Genomic DNA, 19,111 nt, shown 5'->3' with positions numbered 1-19,111 from the left:
TCTGCCCTCCCATCCTCTTAATGTCCCTTTCCTTCTTCATTTTTCTCCATTGTACTTATTACTACTGATGTGCTATTAATATATGTTTACTGTTTGTTTTGTGTCTGACTTCCCCACTCCTCTCATTAGAATGTGAGCTCCAGGAGAAGCCTTTGTCTGTTTTGTTCACTGTCACATACTCAGAGCCCAGGTCAGTATCTGGTGCATGGTAAAGCACTTAATAAATATATGTGGAATGAGTAAATTCTTTGACATTTGAAATCAGGGACTTTTAAACTGAAATCAGGGACTTTTAAAATAGAGGAAGCTGTGGCCCAGACAGGTGAAATGACTTGTTCAAGGGCAAACAGGTAGTGGATGTCACTGACCTTTATATATATACAGTTTGGATTATACTATAAATTTTGTTCTATAGTGAAGTGGTTTGGCTGTGTCCCTACCCAAATATCATCTTGAATTCCCACAACACATGGGAGGGACCCAGTGGAAGGTAACTGAATCATGGGGCAGATCTTTCCCATGCTTTTCTTGTGATAGTAAGTCTCACGAGATCTGATGGTTTTAAAAAGGGGAGTTTCCCCACACAAGCTCTCTCTTGTCTGCCACCATGTGAGATGTGACTTTCATCTTTTGCCATGATTGTGAGGCCTCCCCAGCCACGTGGAACTATAAGTCTGTTAAACCTTTCTTTTGTAAATTGCCCAGTCTCAGGCATGTCTTTATTAGCAGTGTGAGAATGGGCTAATACATACAACTTGCTTTTTTTTTGTACTCAATATTGAGTCGTGAGCATTGCACCACTTTACAATGTCTATTTAAGTTATTACTTTAAGGTCAGTTCTATTTTTAAAGCTACTCAAACTAAGCTACTAAACATAAGTGGATATATTTAAGTGTATGTATAAAATTTGTACTAGGCCAACTGTGGTGGCTCATGCCTGTAATCCCAGAGCCGTGGAAGGTGGAGGCGGGATTGATTGAGGCTAGGAGTTCAAGGCTGCAGTGAGCTGGGATTGCATCACTGTACTCCAGCCTGGGGAACAGAGCAGGAACCAGAAAAAAGAAAAAAAAAAAACTAAAATGAAACAAAAAAACCCCAACAACCCTGCAGTGACTCTTTTACAAAAAACAAGCAAACAAAACCAAAACTGTACTGCATGCATAAGCTCCCCTGTGCTATGTTTGAACCACTCTGAAGAGATCAATTAAAAAGAAGTGAGTGACATTGGAAGCATGCCTGTGTGATGCTGTGGTAACATTCATAGGCTGCGTTAGGGCCATACCTGTAACTCTTGGAGGTGAGTGGGTAAGTGGGGTTTTGAGGTGGCTAGGGGCTGGAAGAGAAGGTTGGAAGAGTCCACACAAGAGAATCCCTTAACAAGCCAGTGCACAGACCCCCTGGCTGGGCCAGCTTTTCCCTGCTGAGGTGAAGACACGTCTCTTGCAGGCCGTCAGCAAATGTCTTGACTCTGGCATCCAGCTGTGACCAGCTTAGACACTGAGAGTGAGTGAATTTAAAGCCGACAGCTTATTTCCCTCCTGGAGTTATGACATAGGTTACTTCTTTTCGACGACAGTTTGATTTTCCACTGTGGAAGTCATATATTGCCCAGTTCTTTAAACATTCCTTTTTTTTCCCTGGACTGATCACCTTACCAGTACAGCTGATCTCTCAAGCAGCAAATTCTACCAGCTGTCACTGGTGCTCTCGGAGAGAGGACTGACCAAAAAACTCAGCCCAGGAACAGTACTGACCTCTACTTCTGGACTCCTGCCTCCCTCTTAAAAGGTCTCTCGAACTTCCTAGTGGGTTCTAACCTGTCAAAGGAGAAAATAGCCACCTATAGAGGAAGGGCTTTTAGTTTCTCTTTTTACAAATGGAAGTTTCCTTTGAATCAGGCAAGTAACATTAAATAAAAGCCAACTTTTTTTTTTTTTTTTTTTTTTTGAGACGGAGTCTTGCTGTGTCACCCAGGCTGGAGTGCAATGGCCAGATCTCGGCTCACTGCAAGCTCCGCCTCCCGGGTTCACGCCATTCTCCTGCCTCAGCCTCCCGAGTAGCTGGGACTACAGGCACCCGCCACCTCGCCCGGCTAGTTTTTTTTTGTATTTTTTATTAGAGACGGGGTTTCACCGTGTTAGCCAGGATGGTCTCGATCTCCTGACCTCGTGATCTGCCCGTCTCAGCCTCCCAAAGTGCTGGGATTACAGGCTTGAGCCACCGCGCCCGGCCAAAAGCCAACTTTTAAGTTTCTCTAATACACTGCTAAATTATAACACCAGAATATAACACATACTCTCCAGCTGCCAGCCATTACAGTTGCCACCCTTGTTACTATAGTGGTATGTCTGCCTGTCATGCATGAGAGAGGGGTTCGATTCCCGGATGGGGAGGTCACGGAAAATTGTGTGAGGATTTTGTCAACCTTCAGAAGTCTCAGAAATGTCTCCTTGTTTGGCTTTCAGTAGAAATCCGAACACCAGAAGATCTGAATGGAATGTTCTGGATTAAAAAAAGTGGGAAATGGCCTCAAATCACAAAGTCACAGCCTGATAGAAACCAGTGTGACTTTACTGCCCAGTGAACCCATCTCATCCTCCAGCATTTAGGGCATAGGTCGGACTGGAGCCTGTAGTAGTTTACTCTCCACCTGAGTCCTGGTCTCTGACTCAGAACCCACTTAGGCCACTGAGAAAAACGCACACTGGGCCTCTGGAGAGGAGGCTCCTCGGTGTTACAAACGCTGGGGAGAACATGAGGGACATCCCGACCATACACTGCGTCCTCCTTTCCCGGGTGTTGCATTCTCTCTTGGGCTGAGCGGCGAGGTCTCTCCCGAGTGGTAGGGCCACAGCGCGATGTCACCTCTCCTTTGAGGAAAGTGGTAAAGGAGAGAGAACAAAATTGGAGGAGCCTAAAGCCTTCGGCGACATGGTTTAATTTATTCAAGAGTCATTAACCTTAGATGAGAAAAATAACTGAATAGAGAAAATAAAGCGTGCATTGGCCGGGAATCGAACCCGGGCCTCCCGCGTGGCAGGCGAGAATTCTACCACTGAACCACCAATGCTACTACAGAACAAAAGAGCTGCATGATCATTTCTTAAAGCTTAGTATCATTCCTTAACGCTCTCTCTGGCCATTCACGAAGGAATCAGGCACCGTCTTAAATCGCGGTTTGGAAAATATTTTGTTCAAGATAAAACTGTTTTAAGATATACACATATATCTCTTATATATCTGTATTCGCATGGTAACATACTTTTGGGCTTCCTGAGCCGCTGGACTCGCAGCGGCCCTCCAAGGCAGCGGGCAGGACCCTGTGCACCTCGCGGATCCGACCTCCCACAGCCCCGGGGAGGCCTTGACCTCTAAAGTTACTGCCTTTGCAGCCTCTGCCACAACGGCGCAACCTCAGAGCCAGCCGGGAGGAGCTAGAACCTTCCCCGCGTTTCTTCAGCAGCCCTGAGTCAGAGGCGGGCTGGCCTGGCGTAGCCGCCCCGCCCCCCATCTCATGACCGGATCCGCCAAAGCCTTCTCCAGCGGTCAGCGCCGCGCGGGCCGCCGAGCTGCCCGGCTGAGTCAGCCCAGGAGGCGCAAAAGGATAAAAATCCCGTGGAAGCGGAGCTGAGCAGAGCCGAGCCGGGCTGGCTGGAGAGAAACCGCAGGGAGAGCCTCACTGCTGAGCGCCCGTTGACGGCGGAGCTGCAGCAGCGTCCCTGGCCTCGCGCATCAGACGAGAAGCTTCAGCCATGCAGGCCCCACGGGAGCTCGCGGTGGGCATCGACCTGGGCACCACCTACTCGTGCGTGGGCGTGTTTCAGCAGGGTCGCGTGGAGATTCTGGCCAACGACCAGGGCAACCGCACCACGCCCAGCTACGTGGCCTTCACCGACACCCAGCGGCTGGTCGGGGACGCGGCCAAGAGCCAGGTGGCCCTGAACCCGGACAACACCGTGTTCGACGCCAAGCGGCTGATCGTTCGCAAGTTCGCGGACACCACGGTGCAGTCGGACATGAAGCACTGGCCCTTCCAGGTGGTGAGCGAGGGCGGCAAGCCCAAGGTGCGCGTGTCCTACCGCGGGGAGGACAAGACGTTCTACCCCGAGGAGATCTCGTCCATGGTGCTGAGCAAGATGAAGGAGACAGCCGAGGCCTATCTGGGCCAGCCCGTGAAGCACGCGGTGATCACCGTGCCCGCCTACTTCAATGACACGCAGCGCCAGGCCACCAAGGACGCGGGGGCCATCGCGGGGCTCAACGTGCTGCGGATCATCAATGAGCCCACGGCGGCCGCCATCGCCTATGGGCTGGACCGGCGGGGCGCAATGTGCTCATTTTTGACCTGGGTGGGGGCTCCTTCGACGTGTCGGTTCTCTCCATTGACGCCGGTGTCTTTGAGGTGAAAGCCACTGCTGGAGATACCCACCTGGGTGGAGAAGACTTCGACAACCGGCTGGTGAACTACTTCATGGAAGAATTCCGGCGGAAGCATGGGAAGGACCTAAGTGGGAACAAGCGGGCCCTGCGCAGGCTGCGCACAGCCTGTGAGTCAGCCAAGCGCACCCTGTCCTCCAGCACCCAAGCCACCCTGGAGATAGACTCGCTGTTCGAGGGCGTGGACTTCTACACGTCCATCACTCGTGCACGCTTTGAGGAACTGTGCTCAGACCTCTTCCGCAGTACCCTGGAACCGGTGGAGAAGGCCCTGCGGGATGCCAACCTGGACAAGGCCCAGATTCATGACGTCGTCCTGGTGGGGGGCTCCACTCACATCCCCAAGGTGCAGAAGTTGCTGCAGGACTTCTTCAGCGGCAAAGAGCTCGACAAGAGCATCAACCCTGATGAGGCTGTGGCTTATGGGGCTGCTGTGCAGGCGGCCGTGTTGATGGGGGACAAGTGTGAGAAAGTACAGGATCTCCTGCTGCTGGATGTGGCTCCCCTGTCTCTGGGACTGGAGACAGCAGGTGGGGTGATGACCACGCTGATCCAGAGGAAGGCCACTATCCCCACCATGCAGACCCAGACTTTCACCACCTAGTCGGACAACCAGCCTGGGGTCTTCATCCAGGTGTATGAGGGTGAGAGGGCCATGACCAAGGACAACAACCTGCTGGGGCGTTTTGAACTCAGTGGCATCCCTCCTGCCCCACGTGGAGTCCCCCAGATAGAGGTGACCTTTGACATTGATGCTAATGGCATCCTGAGCGTGACAGCTACTGACAGGAGCACAGGTAAGGATAACAAGATCACCATCACCAATGACAAGGGCCGGCTGAGCAAGGAGGAGGTGGAGAGGATGGTTCATGAAGCCGAGCAGTGCAAGGCTGAGGATGAGGCCCAGAGGGACAGAGTGTCTGCCAAAAACTCGCTGGAGGCCCATGTCTTCCTTGTGAAAGGTTTTTTGCAAGAGGAAAGGCTTAGGGACAAGATTCCCGAAGAGGACAGGCGCAATGTGCAAGACAAGTGTCAGGAAGTCCTTGCCTGGCTGGAGCACAACCAGCTGGCAGAGAAGGAGGAGTATGAGCATCAGAAGAGGGAGCTGGAGCAAATCTGTCGCCCCATCTTCTCCAGGCTCTATGGAGGGCCTGGTGTCCCTGGGGGCAGCAGTTGTGGCGCTCAAGCCCGTCAGGGGGACCCCAGCACTGGCCCCATCATTGAGGAGGTTGATTGAATGGTCCTTCGTGGTAAGTCAGCTGTGAATGTCAGGGCTGTGGTATGGGCCTTCTAGACTGTCTTCTATGATCCTACCCTTCAGAGATGAAGGGCTGGGGGGTCTTCTCCCCAAAGCTAGAACTTTCTTCCCAGAATATTTCATAACTGAAGTCTTTTGACTTTCTGTGGGGAGGGAAGTTCGTCCTCTTCTGCTTCAAATAAAAAGTCATTAATTTATTAATGCTCGTGTGACACTTTTCATTCCAACCAATCAAAGTACAAAAGTACACAAAGGCTTTCAGAAGCAGAAAATGTTGGGGTGGGTGCTGAAGGAGGAATGTGAAGAATATTCCTGAGACCATGTGCATGATTTCTATAGTGGAAGGCATGATTTGGAAAAGAGTTTGAGATCAACACATTGGAACAGTACTGAAGAGTTAGGGCTGATAAAGAGGAGAGGATTGAGACTTACAATGCAGGAAGAGAGGGAGAGATGTGGAATTGGAAAAGCAGAGAATGAGGAGAAACTTAAGTACTGGCAAGGTTTCCATATGTGATCCTATGATACAAATTCTGTATTTTTGTCATAGGAGCCTGGTTTAGTTTGTCAGTCTAGGTGTTTTAGTAACACTAACAAATAGTTTACATGCTTATTAGCTGTTTCTAATCATGTCACTTTATCCATTGTTCTTTTAGAGAAAAGACCTTGAGTCCTGGACTCTGGAGGATGGTATATGTCAGAGGAAGTAGGTCTGGTGGTATGATTAAAGTTACTATTGACTTCATGTCAGAGAAATATTATGATCCCATCTGGTTTCTGCCTATGGCATAATGAGGATGTTGGAACAAGACTATAGATTTTCAGCCCTGCCACTTTATATACTGTGCAAATTAAACTCTCCAAGTTTGAGTTTCCCCTTCCCTGCAGTTGGGGTGATGATGGTAACAGTACCAACCTCCAGATTGTTGTGAGGGTTCAATTAATTAATACGTGTAAGAGGCAAAGAAGAATGTCAGGCATATAATATACTATCAACAAACATTAGCAATTACTATTCATTGTTAGTTGGATGTTAACTATGTACCAGGTACTTGACATACACAATCTAACTTAATCTTCACAGCAGCATTATGGAATACTGTCTTCTTTTTGAATATAAGGATTATGAGGTTCAAAGAGGTTAAACAATTTATTCAAAGACACAAAGCTATTAAGTGGGGACAGGGGAAGGGAAGGCTGGAATGAAGAACTCTGTCCTGTCTAATTCTAGAGCCTGAGCATGCCACCTTACAAATAGGCCATAACTCCACTTCCCCTAGATGTTTTGCAATTGGATATATTATGCCTTTGAAATACAGTTGGATGCTGAGCCACGTGAGAAAAAGTGCATTTTATTGTATATTTGCAGAGACGGAGTCTTGCTCTGTCGCCTAAGCTAGAGTGCAGTGCCACAATCTCGACTCACTGCAACCTCTGCCTCCCGGGTTCAACCGATTCTTCTGCCTCAGCCTCCTGAGTAGCTGGGATTACAGGTGCCTGCCATCACACCCAGCTAATTTTTGTATTTTTATTAAAGATGGGACAATGTTGGTCAGGCTGGTCTCAAACTCCTGACCTCAGGTGATCCTCCTGCCTCAGCCTCCAAAAGTGCTGGGATTACAGGTGTGAGCCACCACGCCCAGCTAGTTGTGTGTTTTTTATAGCAAGTGACTGAACTTGCAAAATATCCTCAGGCACAACTTTACTGCCAGTTGAGTCAATGACAATATAAAAGCAAGGATATTTGCCTTTGCTTTGTTGGTGTAAACAAAATAATCAAAAGGATAAACTTGTGTTAGTTCCCAAACAATCCAATCCATAGTATATTTGCCCTATGCACAATGGGAGATTTATTTTTATCTCAGAAATTATGGGAGAGAAATTATGGGCTAGAACAATGCTACCTTATACATTATATTTCTTAGGTTGATTATTTAAAGATGGGGAGAAGGTTACACTAACAATGCACTTGTCTCTGGCTGTCATTTCACATTTTTAACTGCCCTCTTTTCCTGGCCCTGGCCCAAGTTTTATGCAACCTGGCTTCATATGGAAGGAACCTGAAAAAAAAAAAAAAAAAAAAAAAAGAGAGAGAGCTGGAGTAACACGTACACCCTGCATTACATTCTCCCTTTCCTGAACCTCATCTCAACTCAACATTGACCCCCTCAACCTGTTTGAACTTCTGAAGAGGATTGATGGTACTCACTTTTATATAGTTTCTCAGTATTTTGATAGCATGCCTCTTTCTCCTTTTAAAAAACCCAACACACACAGAATATAAGAAGAAAGATTTTTATCGTGTTTAGTTGTGACATCTCAGATCCTCCCAGTTGAGTGCAATCTATTCTTCTATGTAGAGAGTTAAACTTCATTTACTTTTAAATCTCTGTTGATCATTTTGGTTTAGTTTCTTTGGGGACTGTTTCCTGTACACTAGGTATCTAAAAATCCTTATGTTGTATGTAGTCTTAGTTTGATTATTGTAATCATGACGATGTCATCCAGTTCCAAAGGCGGGGGTGGGGGGGGGGAGGGGGCGGGGTTTGAACAAATTAAATCAGAACACATGCCCATTACTAAAAAATCAATTCTTGGTACAAGCAGTTTCTTGCCCCATTCCCAGGTCCTACTCCTCATAGGCAACCACTTTCAAGTTTTTGGTTTTTTAAAAGAATTTTTGATTTTGCAATAATTTTAGATGAACAGACGAGTTGCAAAGATACTACATAAAGTTACTCTATATCCTTCCTACTTCCCCTAATGTTAAAATCTTACATAACCATGTTATATTTATCAAACCAAAGAAATTGGCATTGGTATAACATTAATGACTAACTGTAGACTTTATTCAGATTTTACTTTTTTTTTTTTTTTTTTTGACACAGGGTCTTACTCTGTACCCCAAGCTGGAGTGCAGTGGCACGATCTCGGCTCACTGCAACCTCTGCCTCCTGGGCTCAAGAGATTCGCCTCAGGCTCCGGGAGTAGCTGGGACTACAGGCGCGAACCCCTGGTACTTGGGAGGCTGAGGCGCGAGAACCGCATGAACCCAGAAGACGGAGGCTGCAGTGAGCCGAGATCGCGCCACCGTACTCCAGCCTGGGGTACAGAGTGAGACCCTGTCTAAAAAAAAAAAAAAAAAAAAAAAGGGGAGGCGGGGCAACGCGGTGGAGAATCTGATCCTTATCAAAGTTTGACACTACTGCGTTAGCGTTAAAAAAGAAAACACTCGCCTGGCGCGGTGGCTCAAGCCTGTAATCCCAGCACTTTGGGAGGCCGAGGCGGGTGGATCACGAGGTCAGGAGATCGAGACTATCCTGGCTAACACGGTGAAACCCCGTCTCTACTAAAAATACAAAAAACTAGCCAGGCGTGGTGGTGGGCGCCTGTAGTCCCAGCTACTTGGGAGGCTGAGGCGGGAGAATGGCGTGAACCTGGGAGGTGGAGCTTGCAGTGAGCCGAGATCACGCCACTGCACTCCAGCCTGGGAGACACAGCGAGACTCCGTCTCAAAAAAAAAAAAGAAAACACTCAGACTAAGACTGTACGGCAAATTAAATGATCCTAAACAACGTTCTGTTGTTTAGTCAAAGGAGATGGTATCTGCCTGCCTTAGTGTGCTTGACGCACAGAAAGGGCTCAACACATTGTTGTAGAATAAAGGAATGGATAAATTGACACTGGGAAGTTGGAGTGCAAAATTAATCTTAGTCTCAACTGCTCCCTGCTTTCATAGACCAGACTCTAGCCTACAATACAGAAAAAATAGATTTAGTCTATATGTGCAGAGCAGCACAAATAATTTTCGTAAATATAGATACCCAGGATAAAACGCAATGTTGATCGATTGAAAAGTCTTTCTCTACGAATTCAAGCATAATTTCTAGTTGGTTTATATCAAGAGGAAAAAGACGAAAATATGCATTGTCAGAAGTGGGATTCGAACCCACGCCTCCAGGGGAGACTGCGACCTGAACGCAGCGCCTTAGACCGCTCGGCCATCCTGACACCCGTTAGGTGGCGTTTCCTAATTTCTCCTAATTTTATCATATACTGATGGTGCACGCTATAAGGTCACATTACTCTGTCTATTTAGTGTTTCAGGTAAGATTCTAACTCTCTCTAGACCCTGTCGCAAAGCGGAAAAAATAAAACAGGCTCCGACAGTTCTTTCCTCTTTCCTACTTCCTCACTACCCAAACTAAACCTTAAGCTTCCATTTTTCCCTGGGGACTATTCGAGCGCCCCTCTACTTCTCTAGAGGGGTCGAGCCATGTCAAGATAGACCCTGAGCCGGCCCGTCTCCCTCGGATCCTCGGCACCAATCGCTGTTGCTGAATCCGACAGCCGGCGGATCCAGTGCGGAGTCTCGAGCAGCTGCGGAGCTGGGAGCTACGGGACGTGAGGAGAGCAGGTGTAAGAGAAGACTGCAGAGGAAAATCACCCGGCGGTGCTCAACTCCGGCTTTCTCTTTGGGATGTCAGCCGGCCCCGCCCTCAGGCTTCCAGAGCCAGTGGCTTCTGCATCCATAGCCCCCCGCCGTTTGTAGGCGGGGCCGAGTCATAAGAATCGGTTCTCAACAAGTGAGGGCTTAGCGTATTTAACCTCAGGATCATAAATAAACACAAGAGACTGCTAGAATGGTCGGGAAAGTCATACTCTTTGCTTATCTTATATATAGATTTCTAAAGCTTTATGCTTAGCGGCGTTGGTGGTATAGTGGTGAGCATAGCTGCCTTCCAAGCAGTTGACCCGGGTTCGATTCCCGGCCAACGCAGATTTTTGTTTCCTTCTACGAAAAACTTTTCTGAGCCGGAGCTACAGCGCGCTGTGTATCCGTTTTACGCCTCAACGAAACTGCAGCTATACCTCACTTTCCATACTCGCTTCCTGTCTTCCCCCTGGCCTCTTTCTAAAACCAGGCCTTTTTTGAAGGGATTAAATTCTGATGGTTCTTTCCTCCCTTCCTTTCTTTGTAAACTTCCAACTCTTGAGGAATCTTTGGGATCATTTGAATCCTGGGATGAAGTCTTGGCTTCAGAAAGGGGCTCTTGTGTCTTGCGAGGTTCATTCGGTAGCCACGCACTACTGAGCACTTGAACTTGGCTAGTTTCTCTAAGAAACTGCATTTTCAAATTTAGTTTCAATTAAAAAATCAGTTGAAATAAAATTAATAAATGAGTGGAAATTTTTAAATGGATACTTAATAAGCATTGGAGAAGGTTTCAGTGCATTTGAAACAACTTGGCTATTGAATCTACTTTTTCAATTGTAAATTTTATGAAATCTAAATACGGATTGTTTTTCCAATGAAAATTTCCCTTCCGAGTTGAAACGTGCTGTCTTTAAGTGCAAAATACATAGCAATTTTTGAAGACTGGGTAAGAAAAAAAAAATAGCCAATTAATATTTTTATATTGATTACTATTTTTTTGCATATGTTGGGTTAAAGAATAAGATTTATTATTAAAATTATCACCTTTTTACTTTTTAATGTGACTATTAAAAATGACATGTAGGACTCGAATTATGTTTCTACTGTAGTGTGCCGGTCTAGAGAGTAGAAGCATAACTTTGCCAACAGTCAGCAACTTTCCCTGAAAGCATGCTGGCAGCTTAGGAATATCTTTTTCTAAAAGACAATTGTCGAATCAATTCCGAAGTCCTCCTCGTTAGTATAGTGGTGAGTATCCCCGCCTGTCACGCGGGAGACCGGGGTTCGATTCCCCGACGGGGAGATGACGGGGGTTTTTTTCTTTTTTTTTTTTTTCTCCTCTTCGCCTCTTCCAGTCAAGTAAAAAACAATTTACAAGTGCTTAAAAACCAAATTAAAATAATTAACAAATTAAAAAGAAACACAAACTCCAGTCCCAGTTAGCTACACTCCCTTTTTAATAAATTCCAGTCTTCATTTTAAACCTACTTAGCCCCTAAAACCTATTTTTCATATATGCTGGTGTTAATGTTTAGGCCTTGTATACTCAATGCTGTAACCCAAATTGTTTTCCTCTTGTCTAAAGGCTATCAAGCTCCAAAGGGCAATGCAATAAAACCGCGCATAAGTATACCTTTCTTCCAAAAGCCCTTCAGCTTGCCCCCGCAAAAACCTTAGCTGCTGTTCCCCACACAACACCCCTTTCCAGCAAAAAATAGCCAAAAAAATCAAGACCCAATCTCCCTAACAGCAGTTAGGGTCTCCATTCCTAAGGGGGAACTGAAAGGAGTTAGTTAGCTTGGTAAATAGCAAGGGAAGCGTCTCTGGAGAGCCCCCGGCCCCATGGTTCAGTGCCTCATTCCCACGTAACCAAAAAGCAGCCTGGGAAAAAGTCAAGCTTCGGGGCACCGATAAGGGAACTAGGAACGGAGGTTGTGCCTGAAAACATGCGGGCGGGGGCACAAATAGGAGAGCCTCCGACTTTTCGAGATAAAAACTTGCACAAACCTCCAGCTCACTGAAATAAGGGAACAAGGCCTGAAATAGAAATGCCTTTGTCCTTTGTATAGTCAGCGGGCTCCCAGGAAAAAGTTCCTTCTCTTTTTGTAGGCATAGGCACAGTAGGCTCCAGTGGGTTCCAGTATGCACTTTCCTTTCCTTTTTTTAAACTGCAGGTCCAGCCTCTATAAATCACAAGTTCCCACTTGGTCCTGGGGCGAGGTCCCGGGCCAAGTTTTCACTTCAGCCCCTTAATAGGTCTAGAGCCAAGCAAAGCAGCCTCTACAAATCATCACTTCATCCCCTAATTAGTTCCCGGCTGAGGACCTAGGCCAAGGTCCCGGGCCAAGCTTTCTAATTAGTTCCCGGCCAAGGTCCCAGGCCAAGCTAAATCACGCTTTCTCCAAAACAGCCCGCAAACTAAGCACATTCCTTCCCGTTTCCAGTCCATAAAAACCCCCAAAGTGGCCTGATAGTAAGCAACCCTTTCGGGCCCCCCTCTCTGCTGGCAAAAAGCTCAGATGTACTGGAGTGAGCATTTGATTTGGAACTGAATTACGTGGGGAGAGGTAGGGATTCAATTTGGGAATCAAACTCTTAATAATTTCCCAATAAACTGATAGTCATTAGATGACTTGTAGTCTCGATAAGTCGAAACTTTTTCCTAACATGCTGTTTATGATACTGAGTTCTTTGTCACTGGTTGAACTAACAGCAATTGTATTCACAAATTTTCTAGCCTTTAAAATACTGTATGAAGGTTTTATGTATCTGTTATCTTTTATTATACAAAAGTCATTTATTGGAATGATATATATAGTTAGATTGACCCTAACCATTCAGGCTGGATGAGGCAACACAGTGTGAAGATTAAGTGCATGGGCTCTGTTGTGCTTCCTGTATTTGAATCTTGGCTCTCCTTGTCTCAATTTCCTCATCTGTAAAAGAGGATAATGATGGTAATTGTAATTCTTAAATGGGTTAATATATAAACATATATTGCAAATGTATAAATATTGCCAGGATGGTCCACTTTTTTTTTTTTTTTTTTTTTTTTTTTTTTAGGCGGAGTCTCCTCTGTCGCCCAGGCTGGAGTGCAGTGGTGCGGTCTCAGCTCATTGCAAGCTCCGCCTCCCGGGTTCACACCATTCTCCTGCCTCAGCCTCCCGAGTAGCTGGGACTACAGGCGCCTGCCACCACGCCTGGCTAATTTTTTGTATTTTTACTAGAGACCGAGTTTCACCGTGTTAGCCAGGATGGTCTCGATCTCTTGACCTCGTGATACGCCCTCCTCGGCCTCCCAAAGTGCTGGGATTACAGGTATGAGCCACCGCGCCCAGCCGATAGTCCATTGTTAATACCTGTAGTGGGATGATGTTTGAGATTTTAAGTCTTATTCCATAAAATGGAGGTGAAATTCAACAGGGATGGGAAGAAAGGACATATGCACCTCAGCCACACTTTAGCTCCAAACCTACCTTATGCTGTCATCTGCCCCACAGCCTCCATCCTATAACAAGAGGACCAGCTATGCCAGTGGAGGCCACAGCATCTAGCTTATGCCATCAGTGTAACCTGTTACTGCCCACCTGCTCTGCCTGATATTCTCTGACTCTTAGTACTAAGGTCCCACGGAGGCTGCAGTGCCCACAGGCAAGAAGAACCAAAGGGTAGTACTGACTGGTAGTGGCTAGCCACAGCTGTGTGGGGACAGATTGACACTGGGCAATCACTAAGTGGATCAGGGTTCAGGCTGCCCTGTCTTGGGAAACATATAGGGACAGGCACCTATAACCAACTCCTGCCATAGGCTGGCTTCAGTTAGCCCTTCAGGTTGGGATCCACTGAGTGGTTTTTCTGGAAGTGGCCACCTAGAGTTCCCTGTGGCCAGCCAAGGTATGGAGACTGGATTTTTGGGATGTCTAGGGAAAGCCAAAAGCAAAACCCAGAAGACCATTCTTTTTGTGGAGGAGTTAACAGATATAGCACTGACCAATCAGAATAGCCACTGGTCATACATTTCCCCATTATAACAGGATTCACTGCATTCCACAAATTTTGTTTTTTTTAAATTTCCAAATATATGAAGCCTTTTAAAAGTTATTTGTTGTCATTGATTTCTGAGTTAAATTCCTTAGGGTCAGAAAATGTGCTTCATATAATACTGATTCCATGATATATGTTGAAGCTTACTGACTCTAGCCAGGTGTGGTGGCTCAAGCCTGTAATCCCAGCACTTTGGTAGTCCGAGATGGGTGGATCACTTGAGGTCAGGAGTTCAAGACCAGCCTGACCAATAAGGTGAACCCATCTCTACTAAAAATAAAAAATAAGTAAATAAATAAAATTAGCCAGGTGTGGTGGCATGTGCACCTGTAATCCCAGCTACTCAGGAGGCTGAGGCAGGAGAATCACTTGTACCCAGGAGGTGGAGGTTGCAGTGAGCTGAGATAGTACCATCACACTCCAGCCTGGGTGACAGAGCAAGACTCCATCTCAAAAAAAAAAAAAAAAAAGAAAAAGAAACTTATTAGCCTCATATAAAGTCAGTTTTCGTAATATCCCATGTGTGTTTGAGAAGAATGTACAACTAATAATTATTGATTGCAATTCTATATATATATCTATTAAATTGAGCTTATTAATTGCATTCATATGCTTAATAAAAGTAAATAAGAAAAAAACATATGCTTAATAATTTTTTTCTCTGTTTGATATAGTAAGGGTTGAAGTATATGGAATTCTCTCACTGTGGTGACGGATTTGTTCATTTTTCCCTTGTAGGCCTAATTCTTGCTTTCATATTTTAATGCCATTTTATCAGTTACATATTCATCAGTTTAATCTTTTATTATATGATGACCATCTTCATCCCTAATGATGCATTGTTCCTTAAACCTTATTTTGTCTGATATTATATAGCTATATGCCAACTTTCTTTTTGTTAGAATATTCCTGGCATTCCCTTTTCCATTTAATCTTTCTGTTTCTTTATGTTTTAATGTCATTCTTCTAAACAGAATAAAATTGATCTTAAAAATTCACTTTATCTTTTAACTGGAAGGTTTTGTTCAGTTGCATTATTATGATTACTAATATAGGCCAGGTTATGGTAGCTCACACCTGTAATCCCAGCACTCTGAGAGGCTGAAGCGGGTGGATCACGTGAAGTCAGGAGTTCAAGACCAGCCTGGCCAACATGATGAAACCTTGTCTCTACTAAAAATTAGGTGGGTGTGGTGGCATGCAGCTGTAGTCCCCAGGAGGCTGAGGTGGGACAATTGCTTGAACCTGGGAGGTGGAGATTGCAGTGAGCCAAGACGCCACCACTGTACTCCAGCTGGGTGACAGAGACTCTGTCCACCCACCCTCCAAATAAAATTGCTGATATATTTGAACTTATTTCACCACCTCGTTTTGTGCTTTTGACCTCACTTATTCTTTTATTCTTTTAAAATTCTTACTTTCTACTCTCCTGCTTTTGCACTGCTGTCACATACACGTAAAATGAAGCATAGGAAATGTATGTGTATTCACAATCAACTGGAAACTAATAACTTTTTATTTCTGCTGTCAATCCAACAATGGAGGTAAAGCAAAGAGTGGTAGTTCCAAACTTGAACTTCACAGATGAACAAAATTTCCCCATAATGTTGGTTACTGGCCAGGCAAGGTGGCTCAAGCCTGTAATCCCAACTACTTGGGAAGCTAAGGTGGGAGGATTGCTTGAGCTCAGCAGTTGCAGGCTACAGTGAGCTATGATTGTGCAGCTACACTCCAGTCGAAGTGATAGAGCAAGACCCTGTCTCTAATGACATCAATAAAGTTGGTTACTAGTATAGGGTGGTCAACTTTTCATTTTGCCAAGTTAGGAAATTCATAAAACAAATAGCCACAAAACTATCATCTATCCTAATTTTAATTTTAGAAAAGAAAGGACATTTAAAAACAACTTATTTTGGTGAATGAAAAAGTATTACTAATGGGTTTTCACCATTTAAAACCCATTAAAAGCTTGGTCTTTCCTCCTTGCTTTTGATAGGGCCAAAAGAGAGACATTGGCTACTTCAACAACTTTAAGGTGGACTCCAGGAATATCACCAACAGCATGACCTTGTCTGCCAAATCCAGCAACCAGAACTGTTGCAGGAAGTCAAGGACCCGGAACAGAGAGACCGGCTGGAGCCGAGGCAGAGGAACATAAATTGTGAAGATTTCATGGACATTTATCAGTTTCCAAAACTAATACTTTTACAGTTTCTTACGCCTGTCTTTACTGCAATCTCTGAACATAAATTGTGAAAATTTCATGGACATTTATCACTTCCCCAGTCAATACTCTTATAATTTCTTATGCCTGTCTTTAATCTCTTAATCCTGTCATCTTCATAAGCTGAAGATGTATGTCACCTCAGGACCCTGTGATGATTGTGTTAACTGTACAAATTGTAAAATGTGTGTTTGAACAACATGAAATCAATGAACCCTGAAACAGAACAGAATAACAGCGATTTTCAGGGAACAAGGAAAGATAATCATAAGGTCTGACTGCCTGCGGGGTTGGGCAGAATAGAGCCATATTTTTCTTCTTACAGAGATCCTATAGACAGATGTGTGAGTAGGAGAAATATCGCTGAATGCTTTTCCCAGCAATGAATATTAATAATTGATAGCCCTGGGGAAGGAATGCATTCCTGGGGATAGGTCTACAGATGGCCGCTCTGGGAGTGTCCGTCTTATGAGGTTGAGATAAGGACTGAAATATGCCCTGGTCTCCTGCAGTACCCTCAGGCTTACTAAGATTGGGAAATTCCAGCCTAGTAAATTCTAGTCAGAGCAGTTGTCTGCTCCCAAACCCTGTTTCCTGTTAAGATGTTTATCAAGACAATGCATGCACAGTGGGACACAGGCCTTCATCAGTAGTTCTAATTTTGCCTTGCTTTGCTTTGTGATCTTTTATTGCCCTTTGAAGCATGTGATCTTTGTGACTTACTCCTGTTCATACACCCCCTCCCCTTTTATAATCCCTAATAAAAACTTGCTGGTTTTGCGACTCAGGTGGGCATCATGGAACCTGCCGATACGTGATGGCACCCCGGTGGCCCAGCTGTAAAATTCTTCTCTTTGTACTCTTTCTCTTTATTTCTCAGACTGGCCGACAGTTAGGGAAAATAGAAAAGAACCTACATTGAAATATTGGGGGTTGGTTCCCCAGATACAGAACTTCATCATTTTTTTCAATAAAATTCAATTAACCATCATCAGGTACAAAGGCTGTGGTTTTCTTGCTATTCTCTCATCTGCCTCACAGCCTCCATCCTGTAACAAGAGGACAAGCTGTGCCAGTGGAGACCACAGCATCTAGCTTATGCTGGATGATCAGCTTGGCTCTGGCATACTTCTCAGTGGCAGAGTTGGGCTATTTGGCTCCAATCTCTACTTTTTCCAGCCCAATTCCCTTTGCATGAGAAGCACCTCCAAAAGGGCTGGTCTTCAGGACTATGCCCAAATGGGCTTTGTTGTACTGTTTACCACGCCACTTCTGATCCTGTCGGTGACTATGGAGCTTTCTGGCGGTAGACAGTCCACAACACTTGCCCATATTGCTGGCTCCACAGGTCTGAGCAAAAGAACAAAAACAAAAATTTAAAATATAAAAGAAATGACTCCAGGCCTGGCGCGGTGGCTCATGCCTGTAATCAGCATTTTGGGAGGCTGAGGTGGGAGGATCACCTGAGGTCAGGAGTTCGAGACCAGCCTGGCCAACATAGTGAAAGCCCATCTCTACTAAAAACACAAAAATTAGCCAGGCACGGTGGCCCATGCCTGTAATCCCAGCTACTCAGGAGGCTGAGGCAGGAGAATTGCTTGAACATGTGAGGTGGATGTTGCAGTGAGCCGAGATTGCGCCACTGCACTCCAGCCTGGGTGACAGACTGAGACTCCATCTCAAAAAAATAAATTAATTAAAAATAAATAAATAAAAATAAATGACTCTAGTTTAAAGGTCATTTGGCAAATTTATTTATTTACTTATTTATTATACATACAATACACATATATGTATTTTACATAAGATATAAAATATGTGTACACATATATATGCATATATAATTTCTGCATATGCATATCTATGTTTGCATGTCTTCTCATTTGGCTGAACATCATTTAAAACTTCCACCTGCACCTAAACTGGAGCCCACTGATGACAGAGGATGGCAGGGCAGAAAGAAAGGAGCTTCTGTGTCGAGGCTATGGAGAGGCCCTGGGTCTTGGGCAATATAGAAAATGGCTTTTGGGCTGGGCGCAGTGGCTCAAGCCTGTAATCCCAGCACTTTGGGAGGCCGAGATGAGCGGATCACAAGGTCAGGAGATCAAAACCATCCTGGCTAACATGTGAAACCCCGTCTCTACTAAAAAAAAAACAAAAAACTAGCCGGGTGAGGTGCCGGGCACCTGTAGTCCCAGCTATCAGGGAGGCTGAGGCAGGAGAATGGCGTAAAAAATCCGGGAGGCGGAGCTTGCAGTGCGGCGAGATCGCGCCACTGCACTCCAGCCTGGGCGACAGAGCGAGACTCTGTCTCAAAAAAAAAAAAAAAAAAAAGAAAATGGCTTTTGTCCAAGTGTTCTCATTGTTCAGTTCCCACCTAAGAGTGAGAACATACAGTGTTTGGTTTTCTGTTCTTGCGATAGTTTGCTGAGAATGATGGTTTCCAGCTGCATCCATGTCCCTACAAAGGACATGAACTCATTCTTTTTTATGGCTGCATAGTATTCCATAGTGTATATGTGCCACATTTTCTTAATCCACTCTATCATTGATGGACATTTGGGTTGGTTCCAAGTCTTTGCTATTGTGAATAGTGCCACAATAAACATACGTGTGCATGGGTCGGGAACATCACACACCGGGACCTGTCGTGGATGGGGGTAGGGGGGAAGGGATAACATTTGGAGAAATACCTAATGTAAATGACGA

At 45.2% G+C, this 19,111-nt stretch overlaps 1 protein-coding gene, 1 long non-coding RNA gene and 4 other non-coding genes across 7 annotated transcripts; 4 read left to right on the top strand and 2 right to left on the bottom strand.

Moving 5' to 3' along the window:
* Nucleotides 1-3,000: 3,000 nt before the first annotated feature.
* Nucleotides 3,001-3,071, bottom strand: TRNAG-GCC (transfer RNA glycine (anticodon GCC)). Its single transcript has one exon. It is a non-coding gene; the product is annotated as a tRNA-Gly (tRNA).
* Nucleotides 3,072-3,545: 474 nt separating this feature from the next.
* HSPA6 (heat shock protein family A (Hsp70) member 6) lies at nt 3,546-5,897 on the top strand. The gene is given in 2 exon segments (XM_005595941.4): nt 3,546-4,324; nt 4,327-5,897. Coding segments are annotated over 2 exon segments (1,920 nt in total). The 5' UTR covers nt 3,546-3,753; the 3' UTR covers nt 5,676-5,897.
* Nucleotides 5,898-8,216: 2,319 nt separating this feature from the next.
* On the top strand, nt 8,217-17,391 carry LOC135970496 (uncharacterized). Of its 2 annotated transcripts, XR_010586155.1 has the most exons (3): nt 8,217-10,282; nt 13,198-13,452; nt 16,175-17,391. It is a non-coding gene; the product is annotated as an uncharacterized lncRNA (long non-coding RNA). The 2 variants fall into 2 exon arrangements; XR_012434357.1 differs by lacking the exon at nt 13,198-13,452.
* TRNAL-CAG (transfer RNA leucine (anticodon CAG)) lies at nt 9,625-9,707 on the bottom strand. Its single transcript has one exon. It is a non-coding gene; the product is annotated as a tRNA-Leu (tRNA).
* Nucleotides 10,405-10,476, top strand: TRNAG-UCC (transfer RNA glycine (anticodon UCC)). Its single transcript has one exon. It is a non-coding gene; the product is annotated as a tRNA-Gly (tRNA).
* On the top strand, nt 11,366-11,437 carry TRNAD-GUC (transfer RNA aspartic acid (anticodon GUC)). Its single transcript has one exon. It is a non-coding gene; the product is annotated as a tRNA-Asp (tRNA).
* Nucleotides 17,392-19,111: the final 1,720 nt, after the last annotated feature.

The sequence above is a fragment of the Macaca fascicularis genome, chromosome 1, assembly GCF_037993035.2.
Source record: "Macaca fascicularis isolate 582-1 chromosome 1, T2T-MFA8v1.1".
In the NCBI taxonomy this organism is placed as follows: domain Eukaryota; kingdom Metazoa; phylum Chordata; class Mammalia; order Primates; family Cercopithecidae; genus Macaca; species Macaca fascicularis.
Note: the sequence above shows the minus strand (reverse complement) of the source record. Positions and strands in the feature narration are given on the sequence as shown.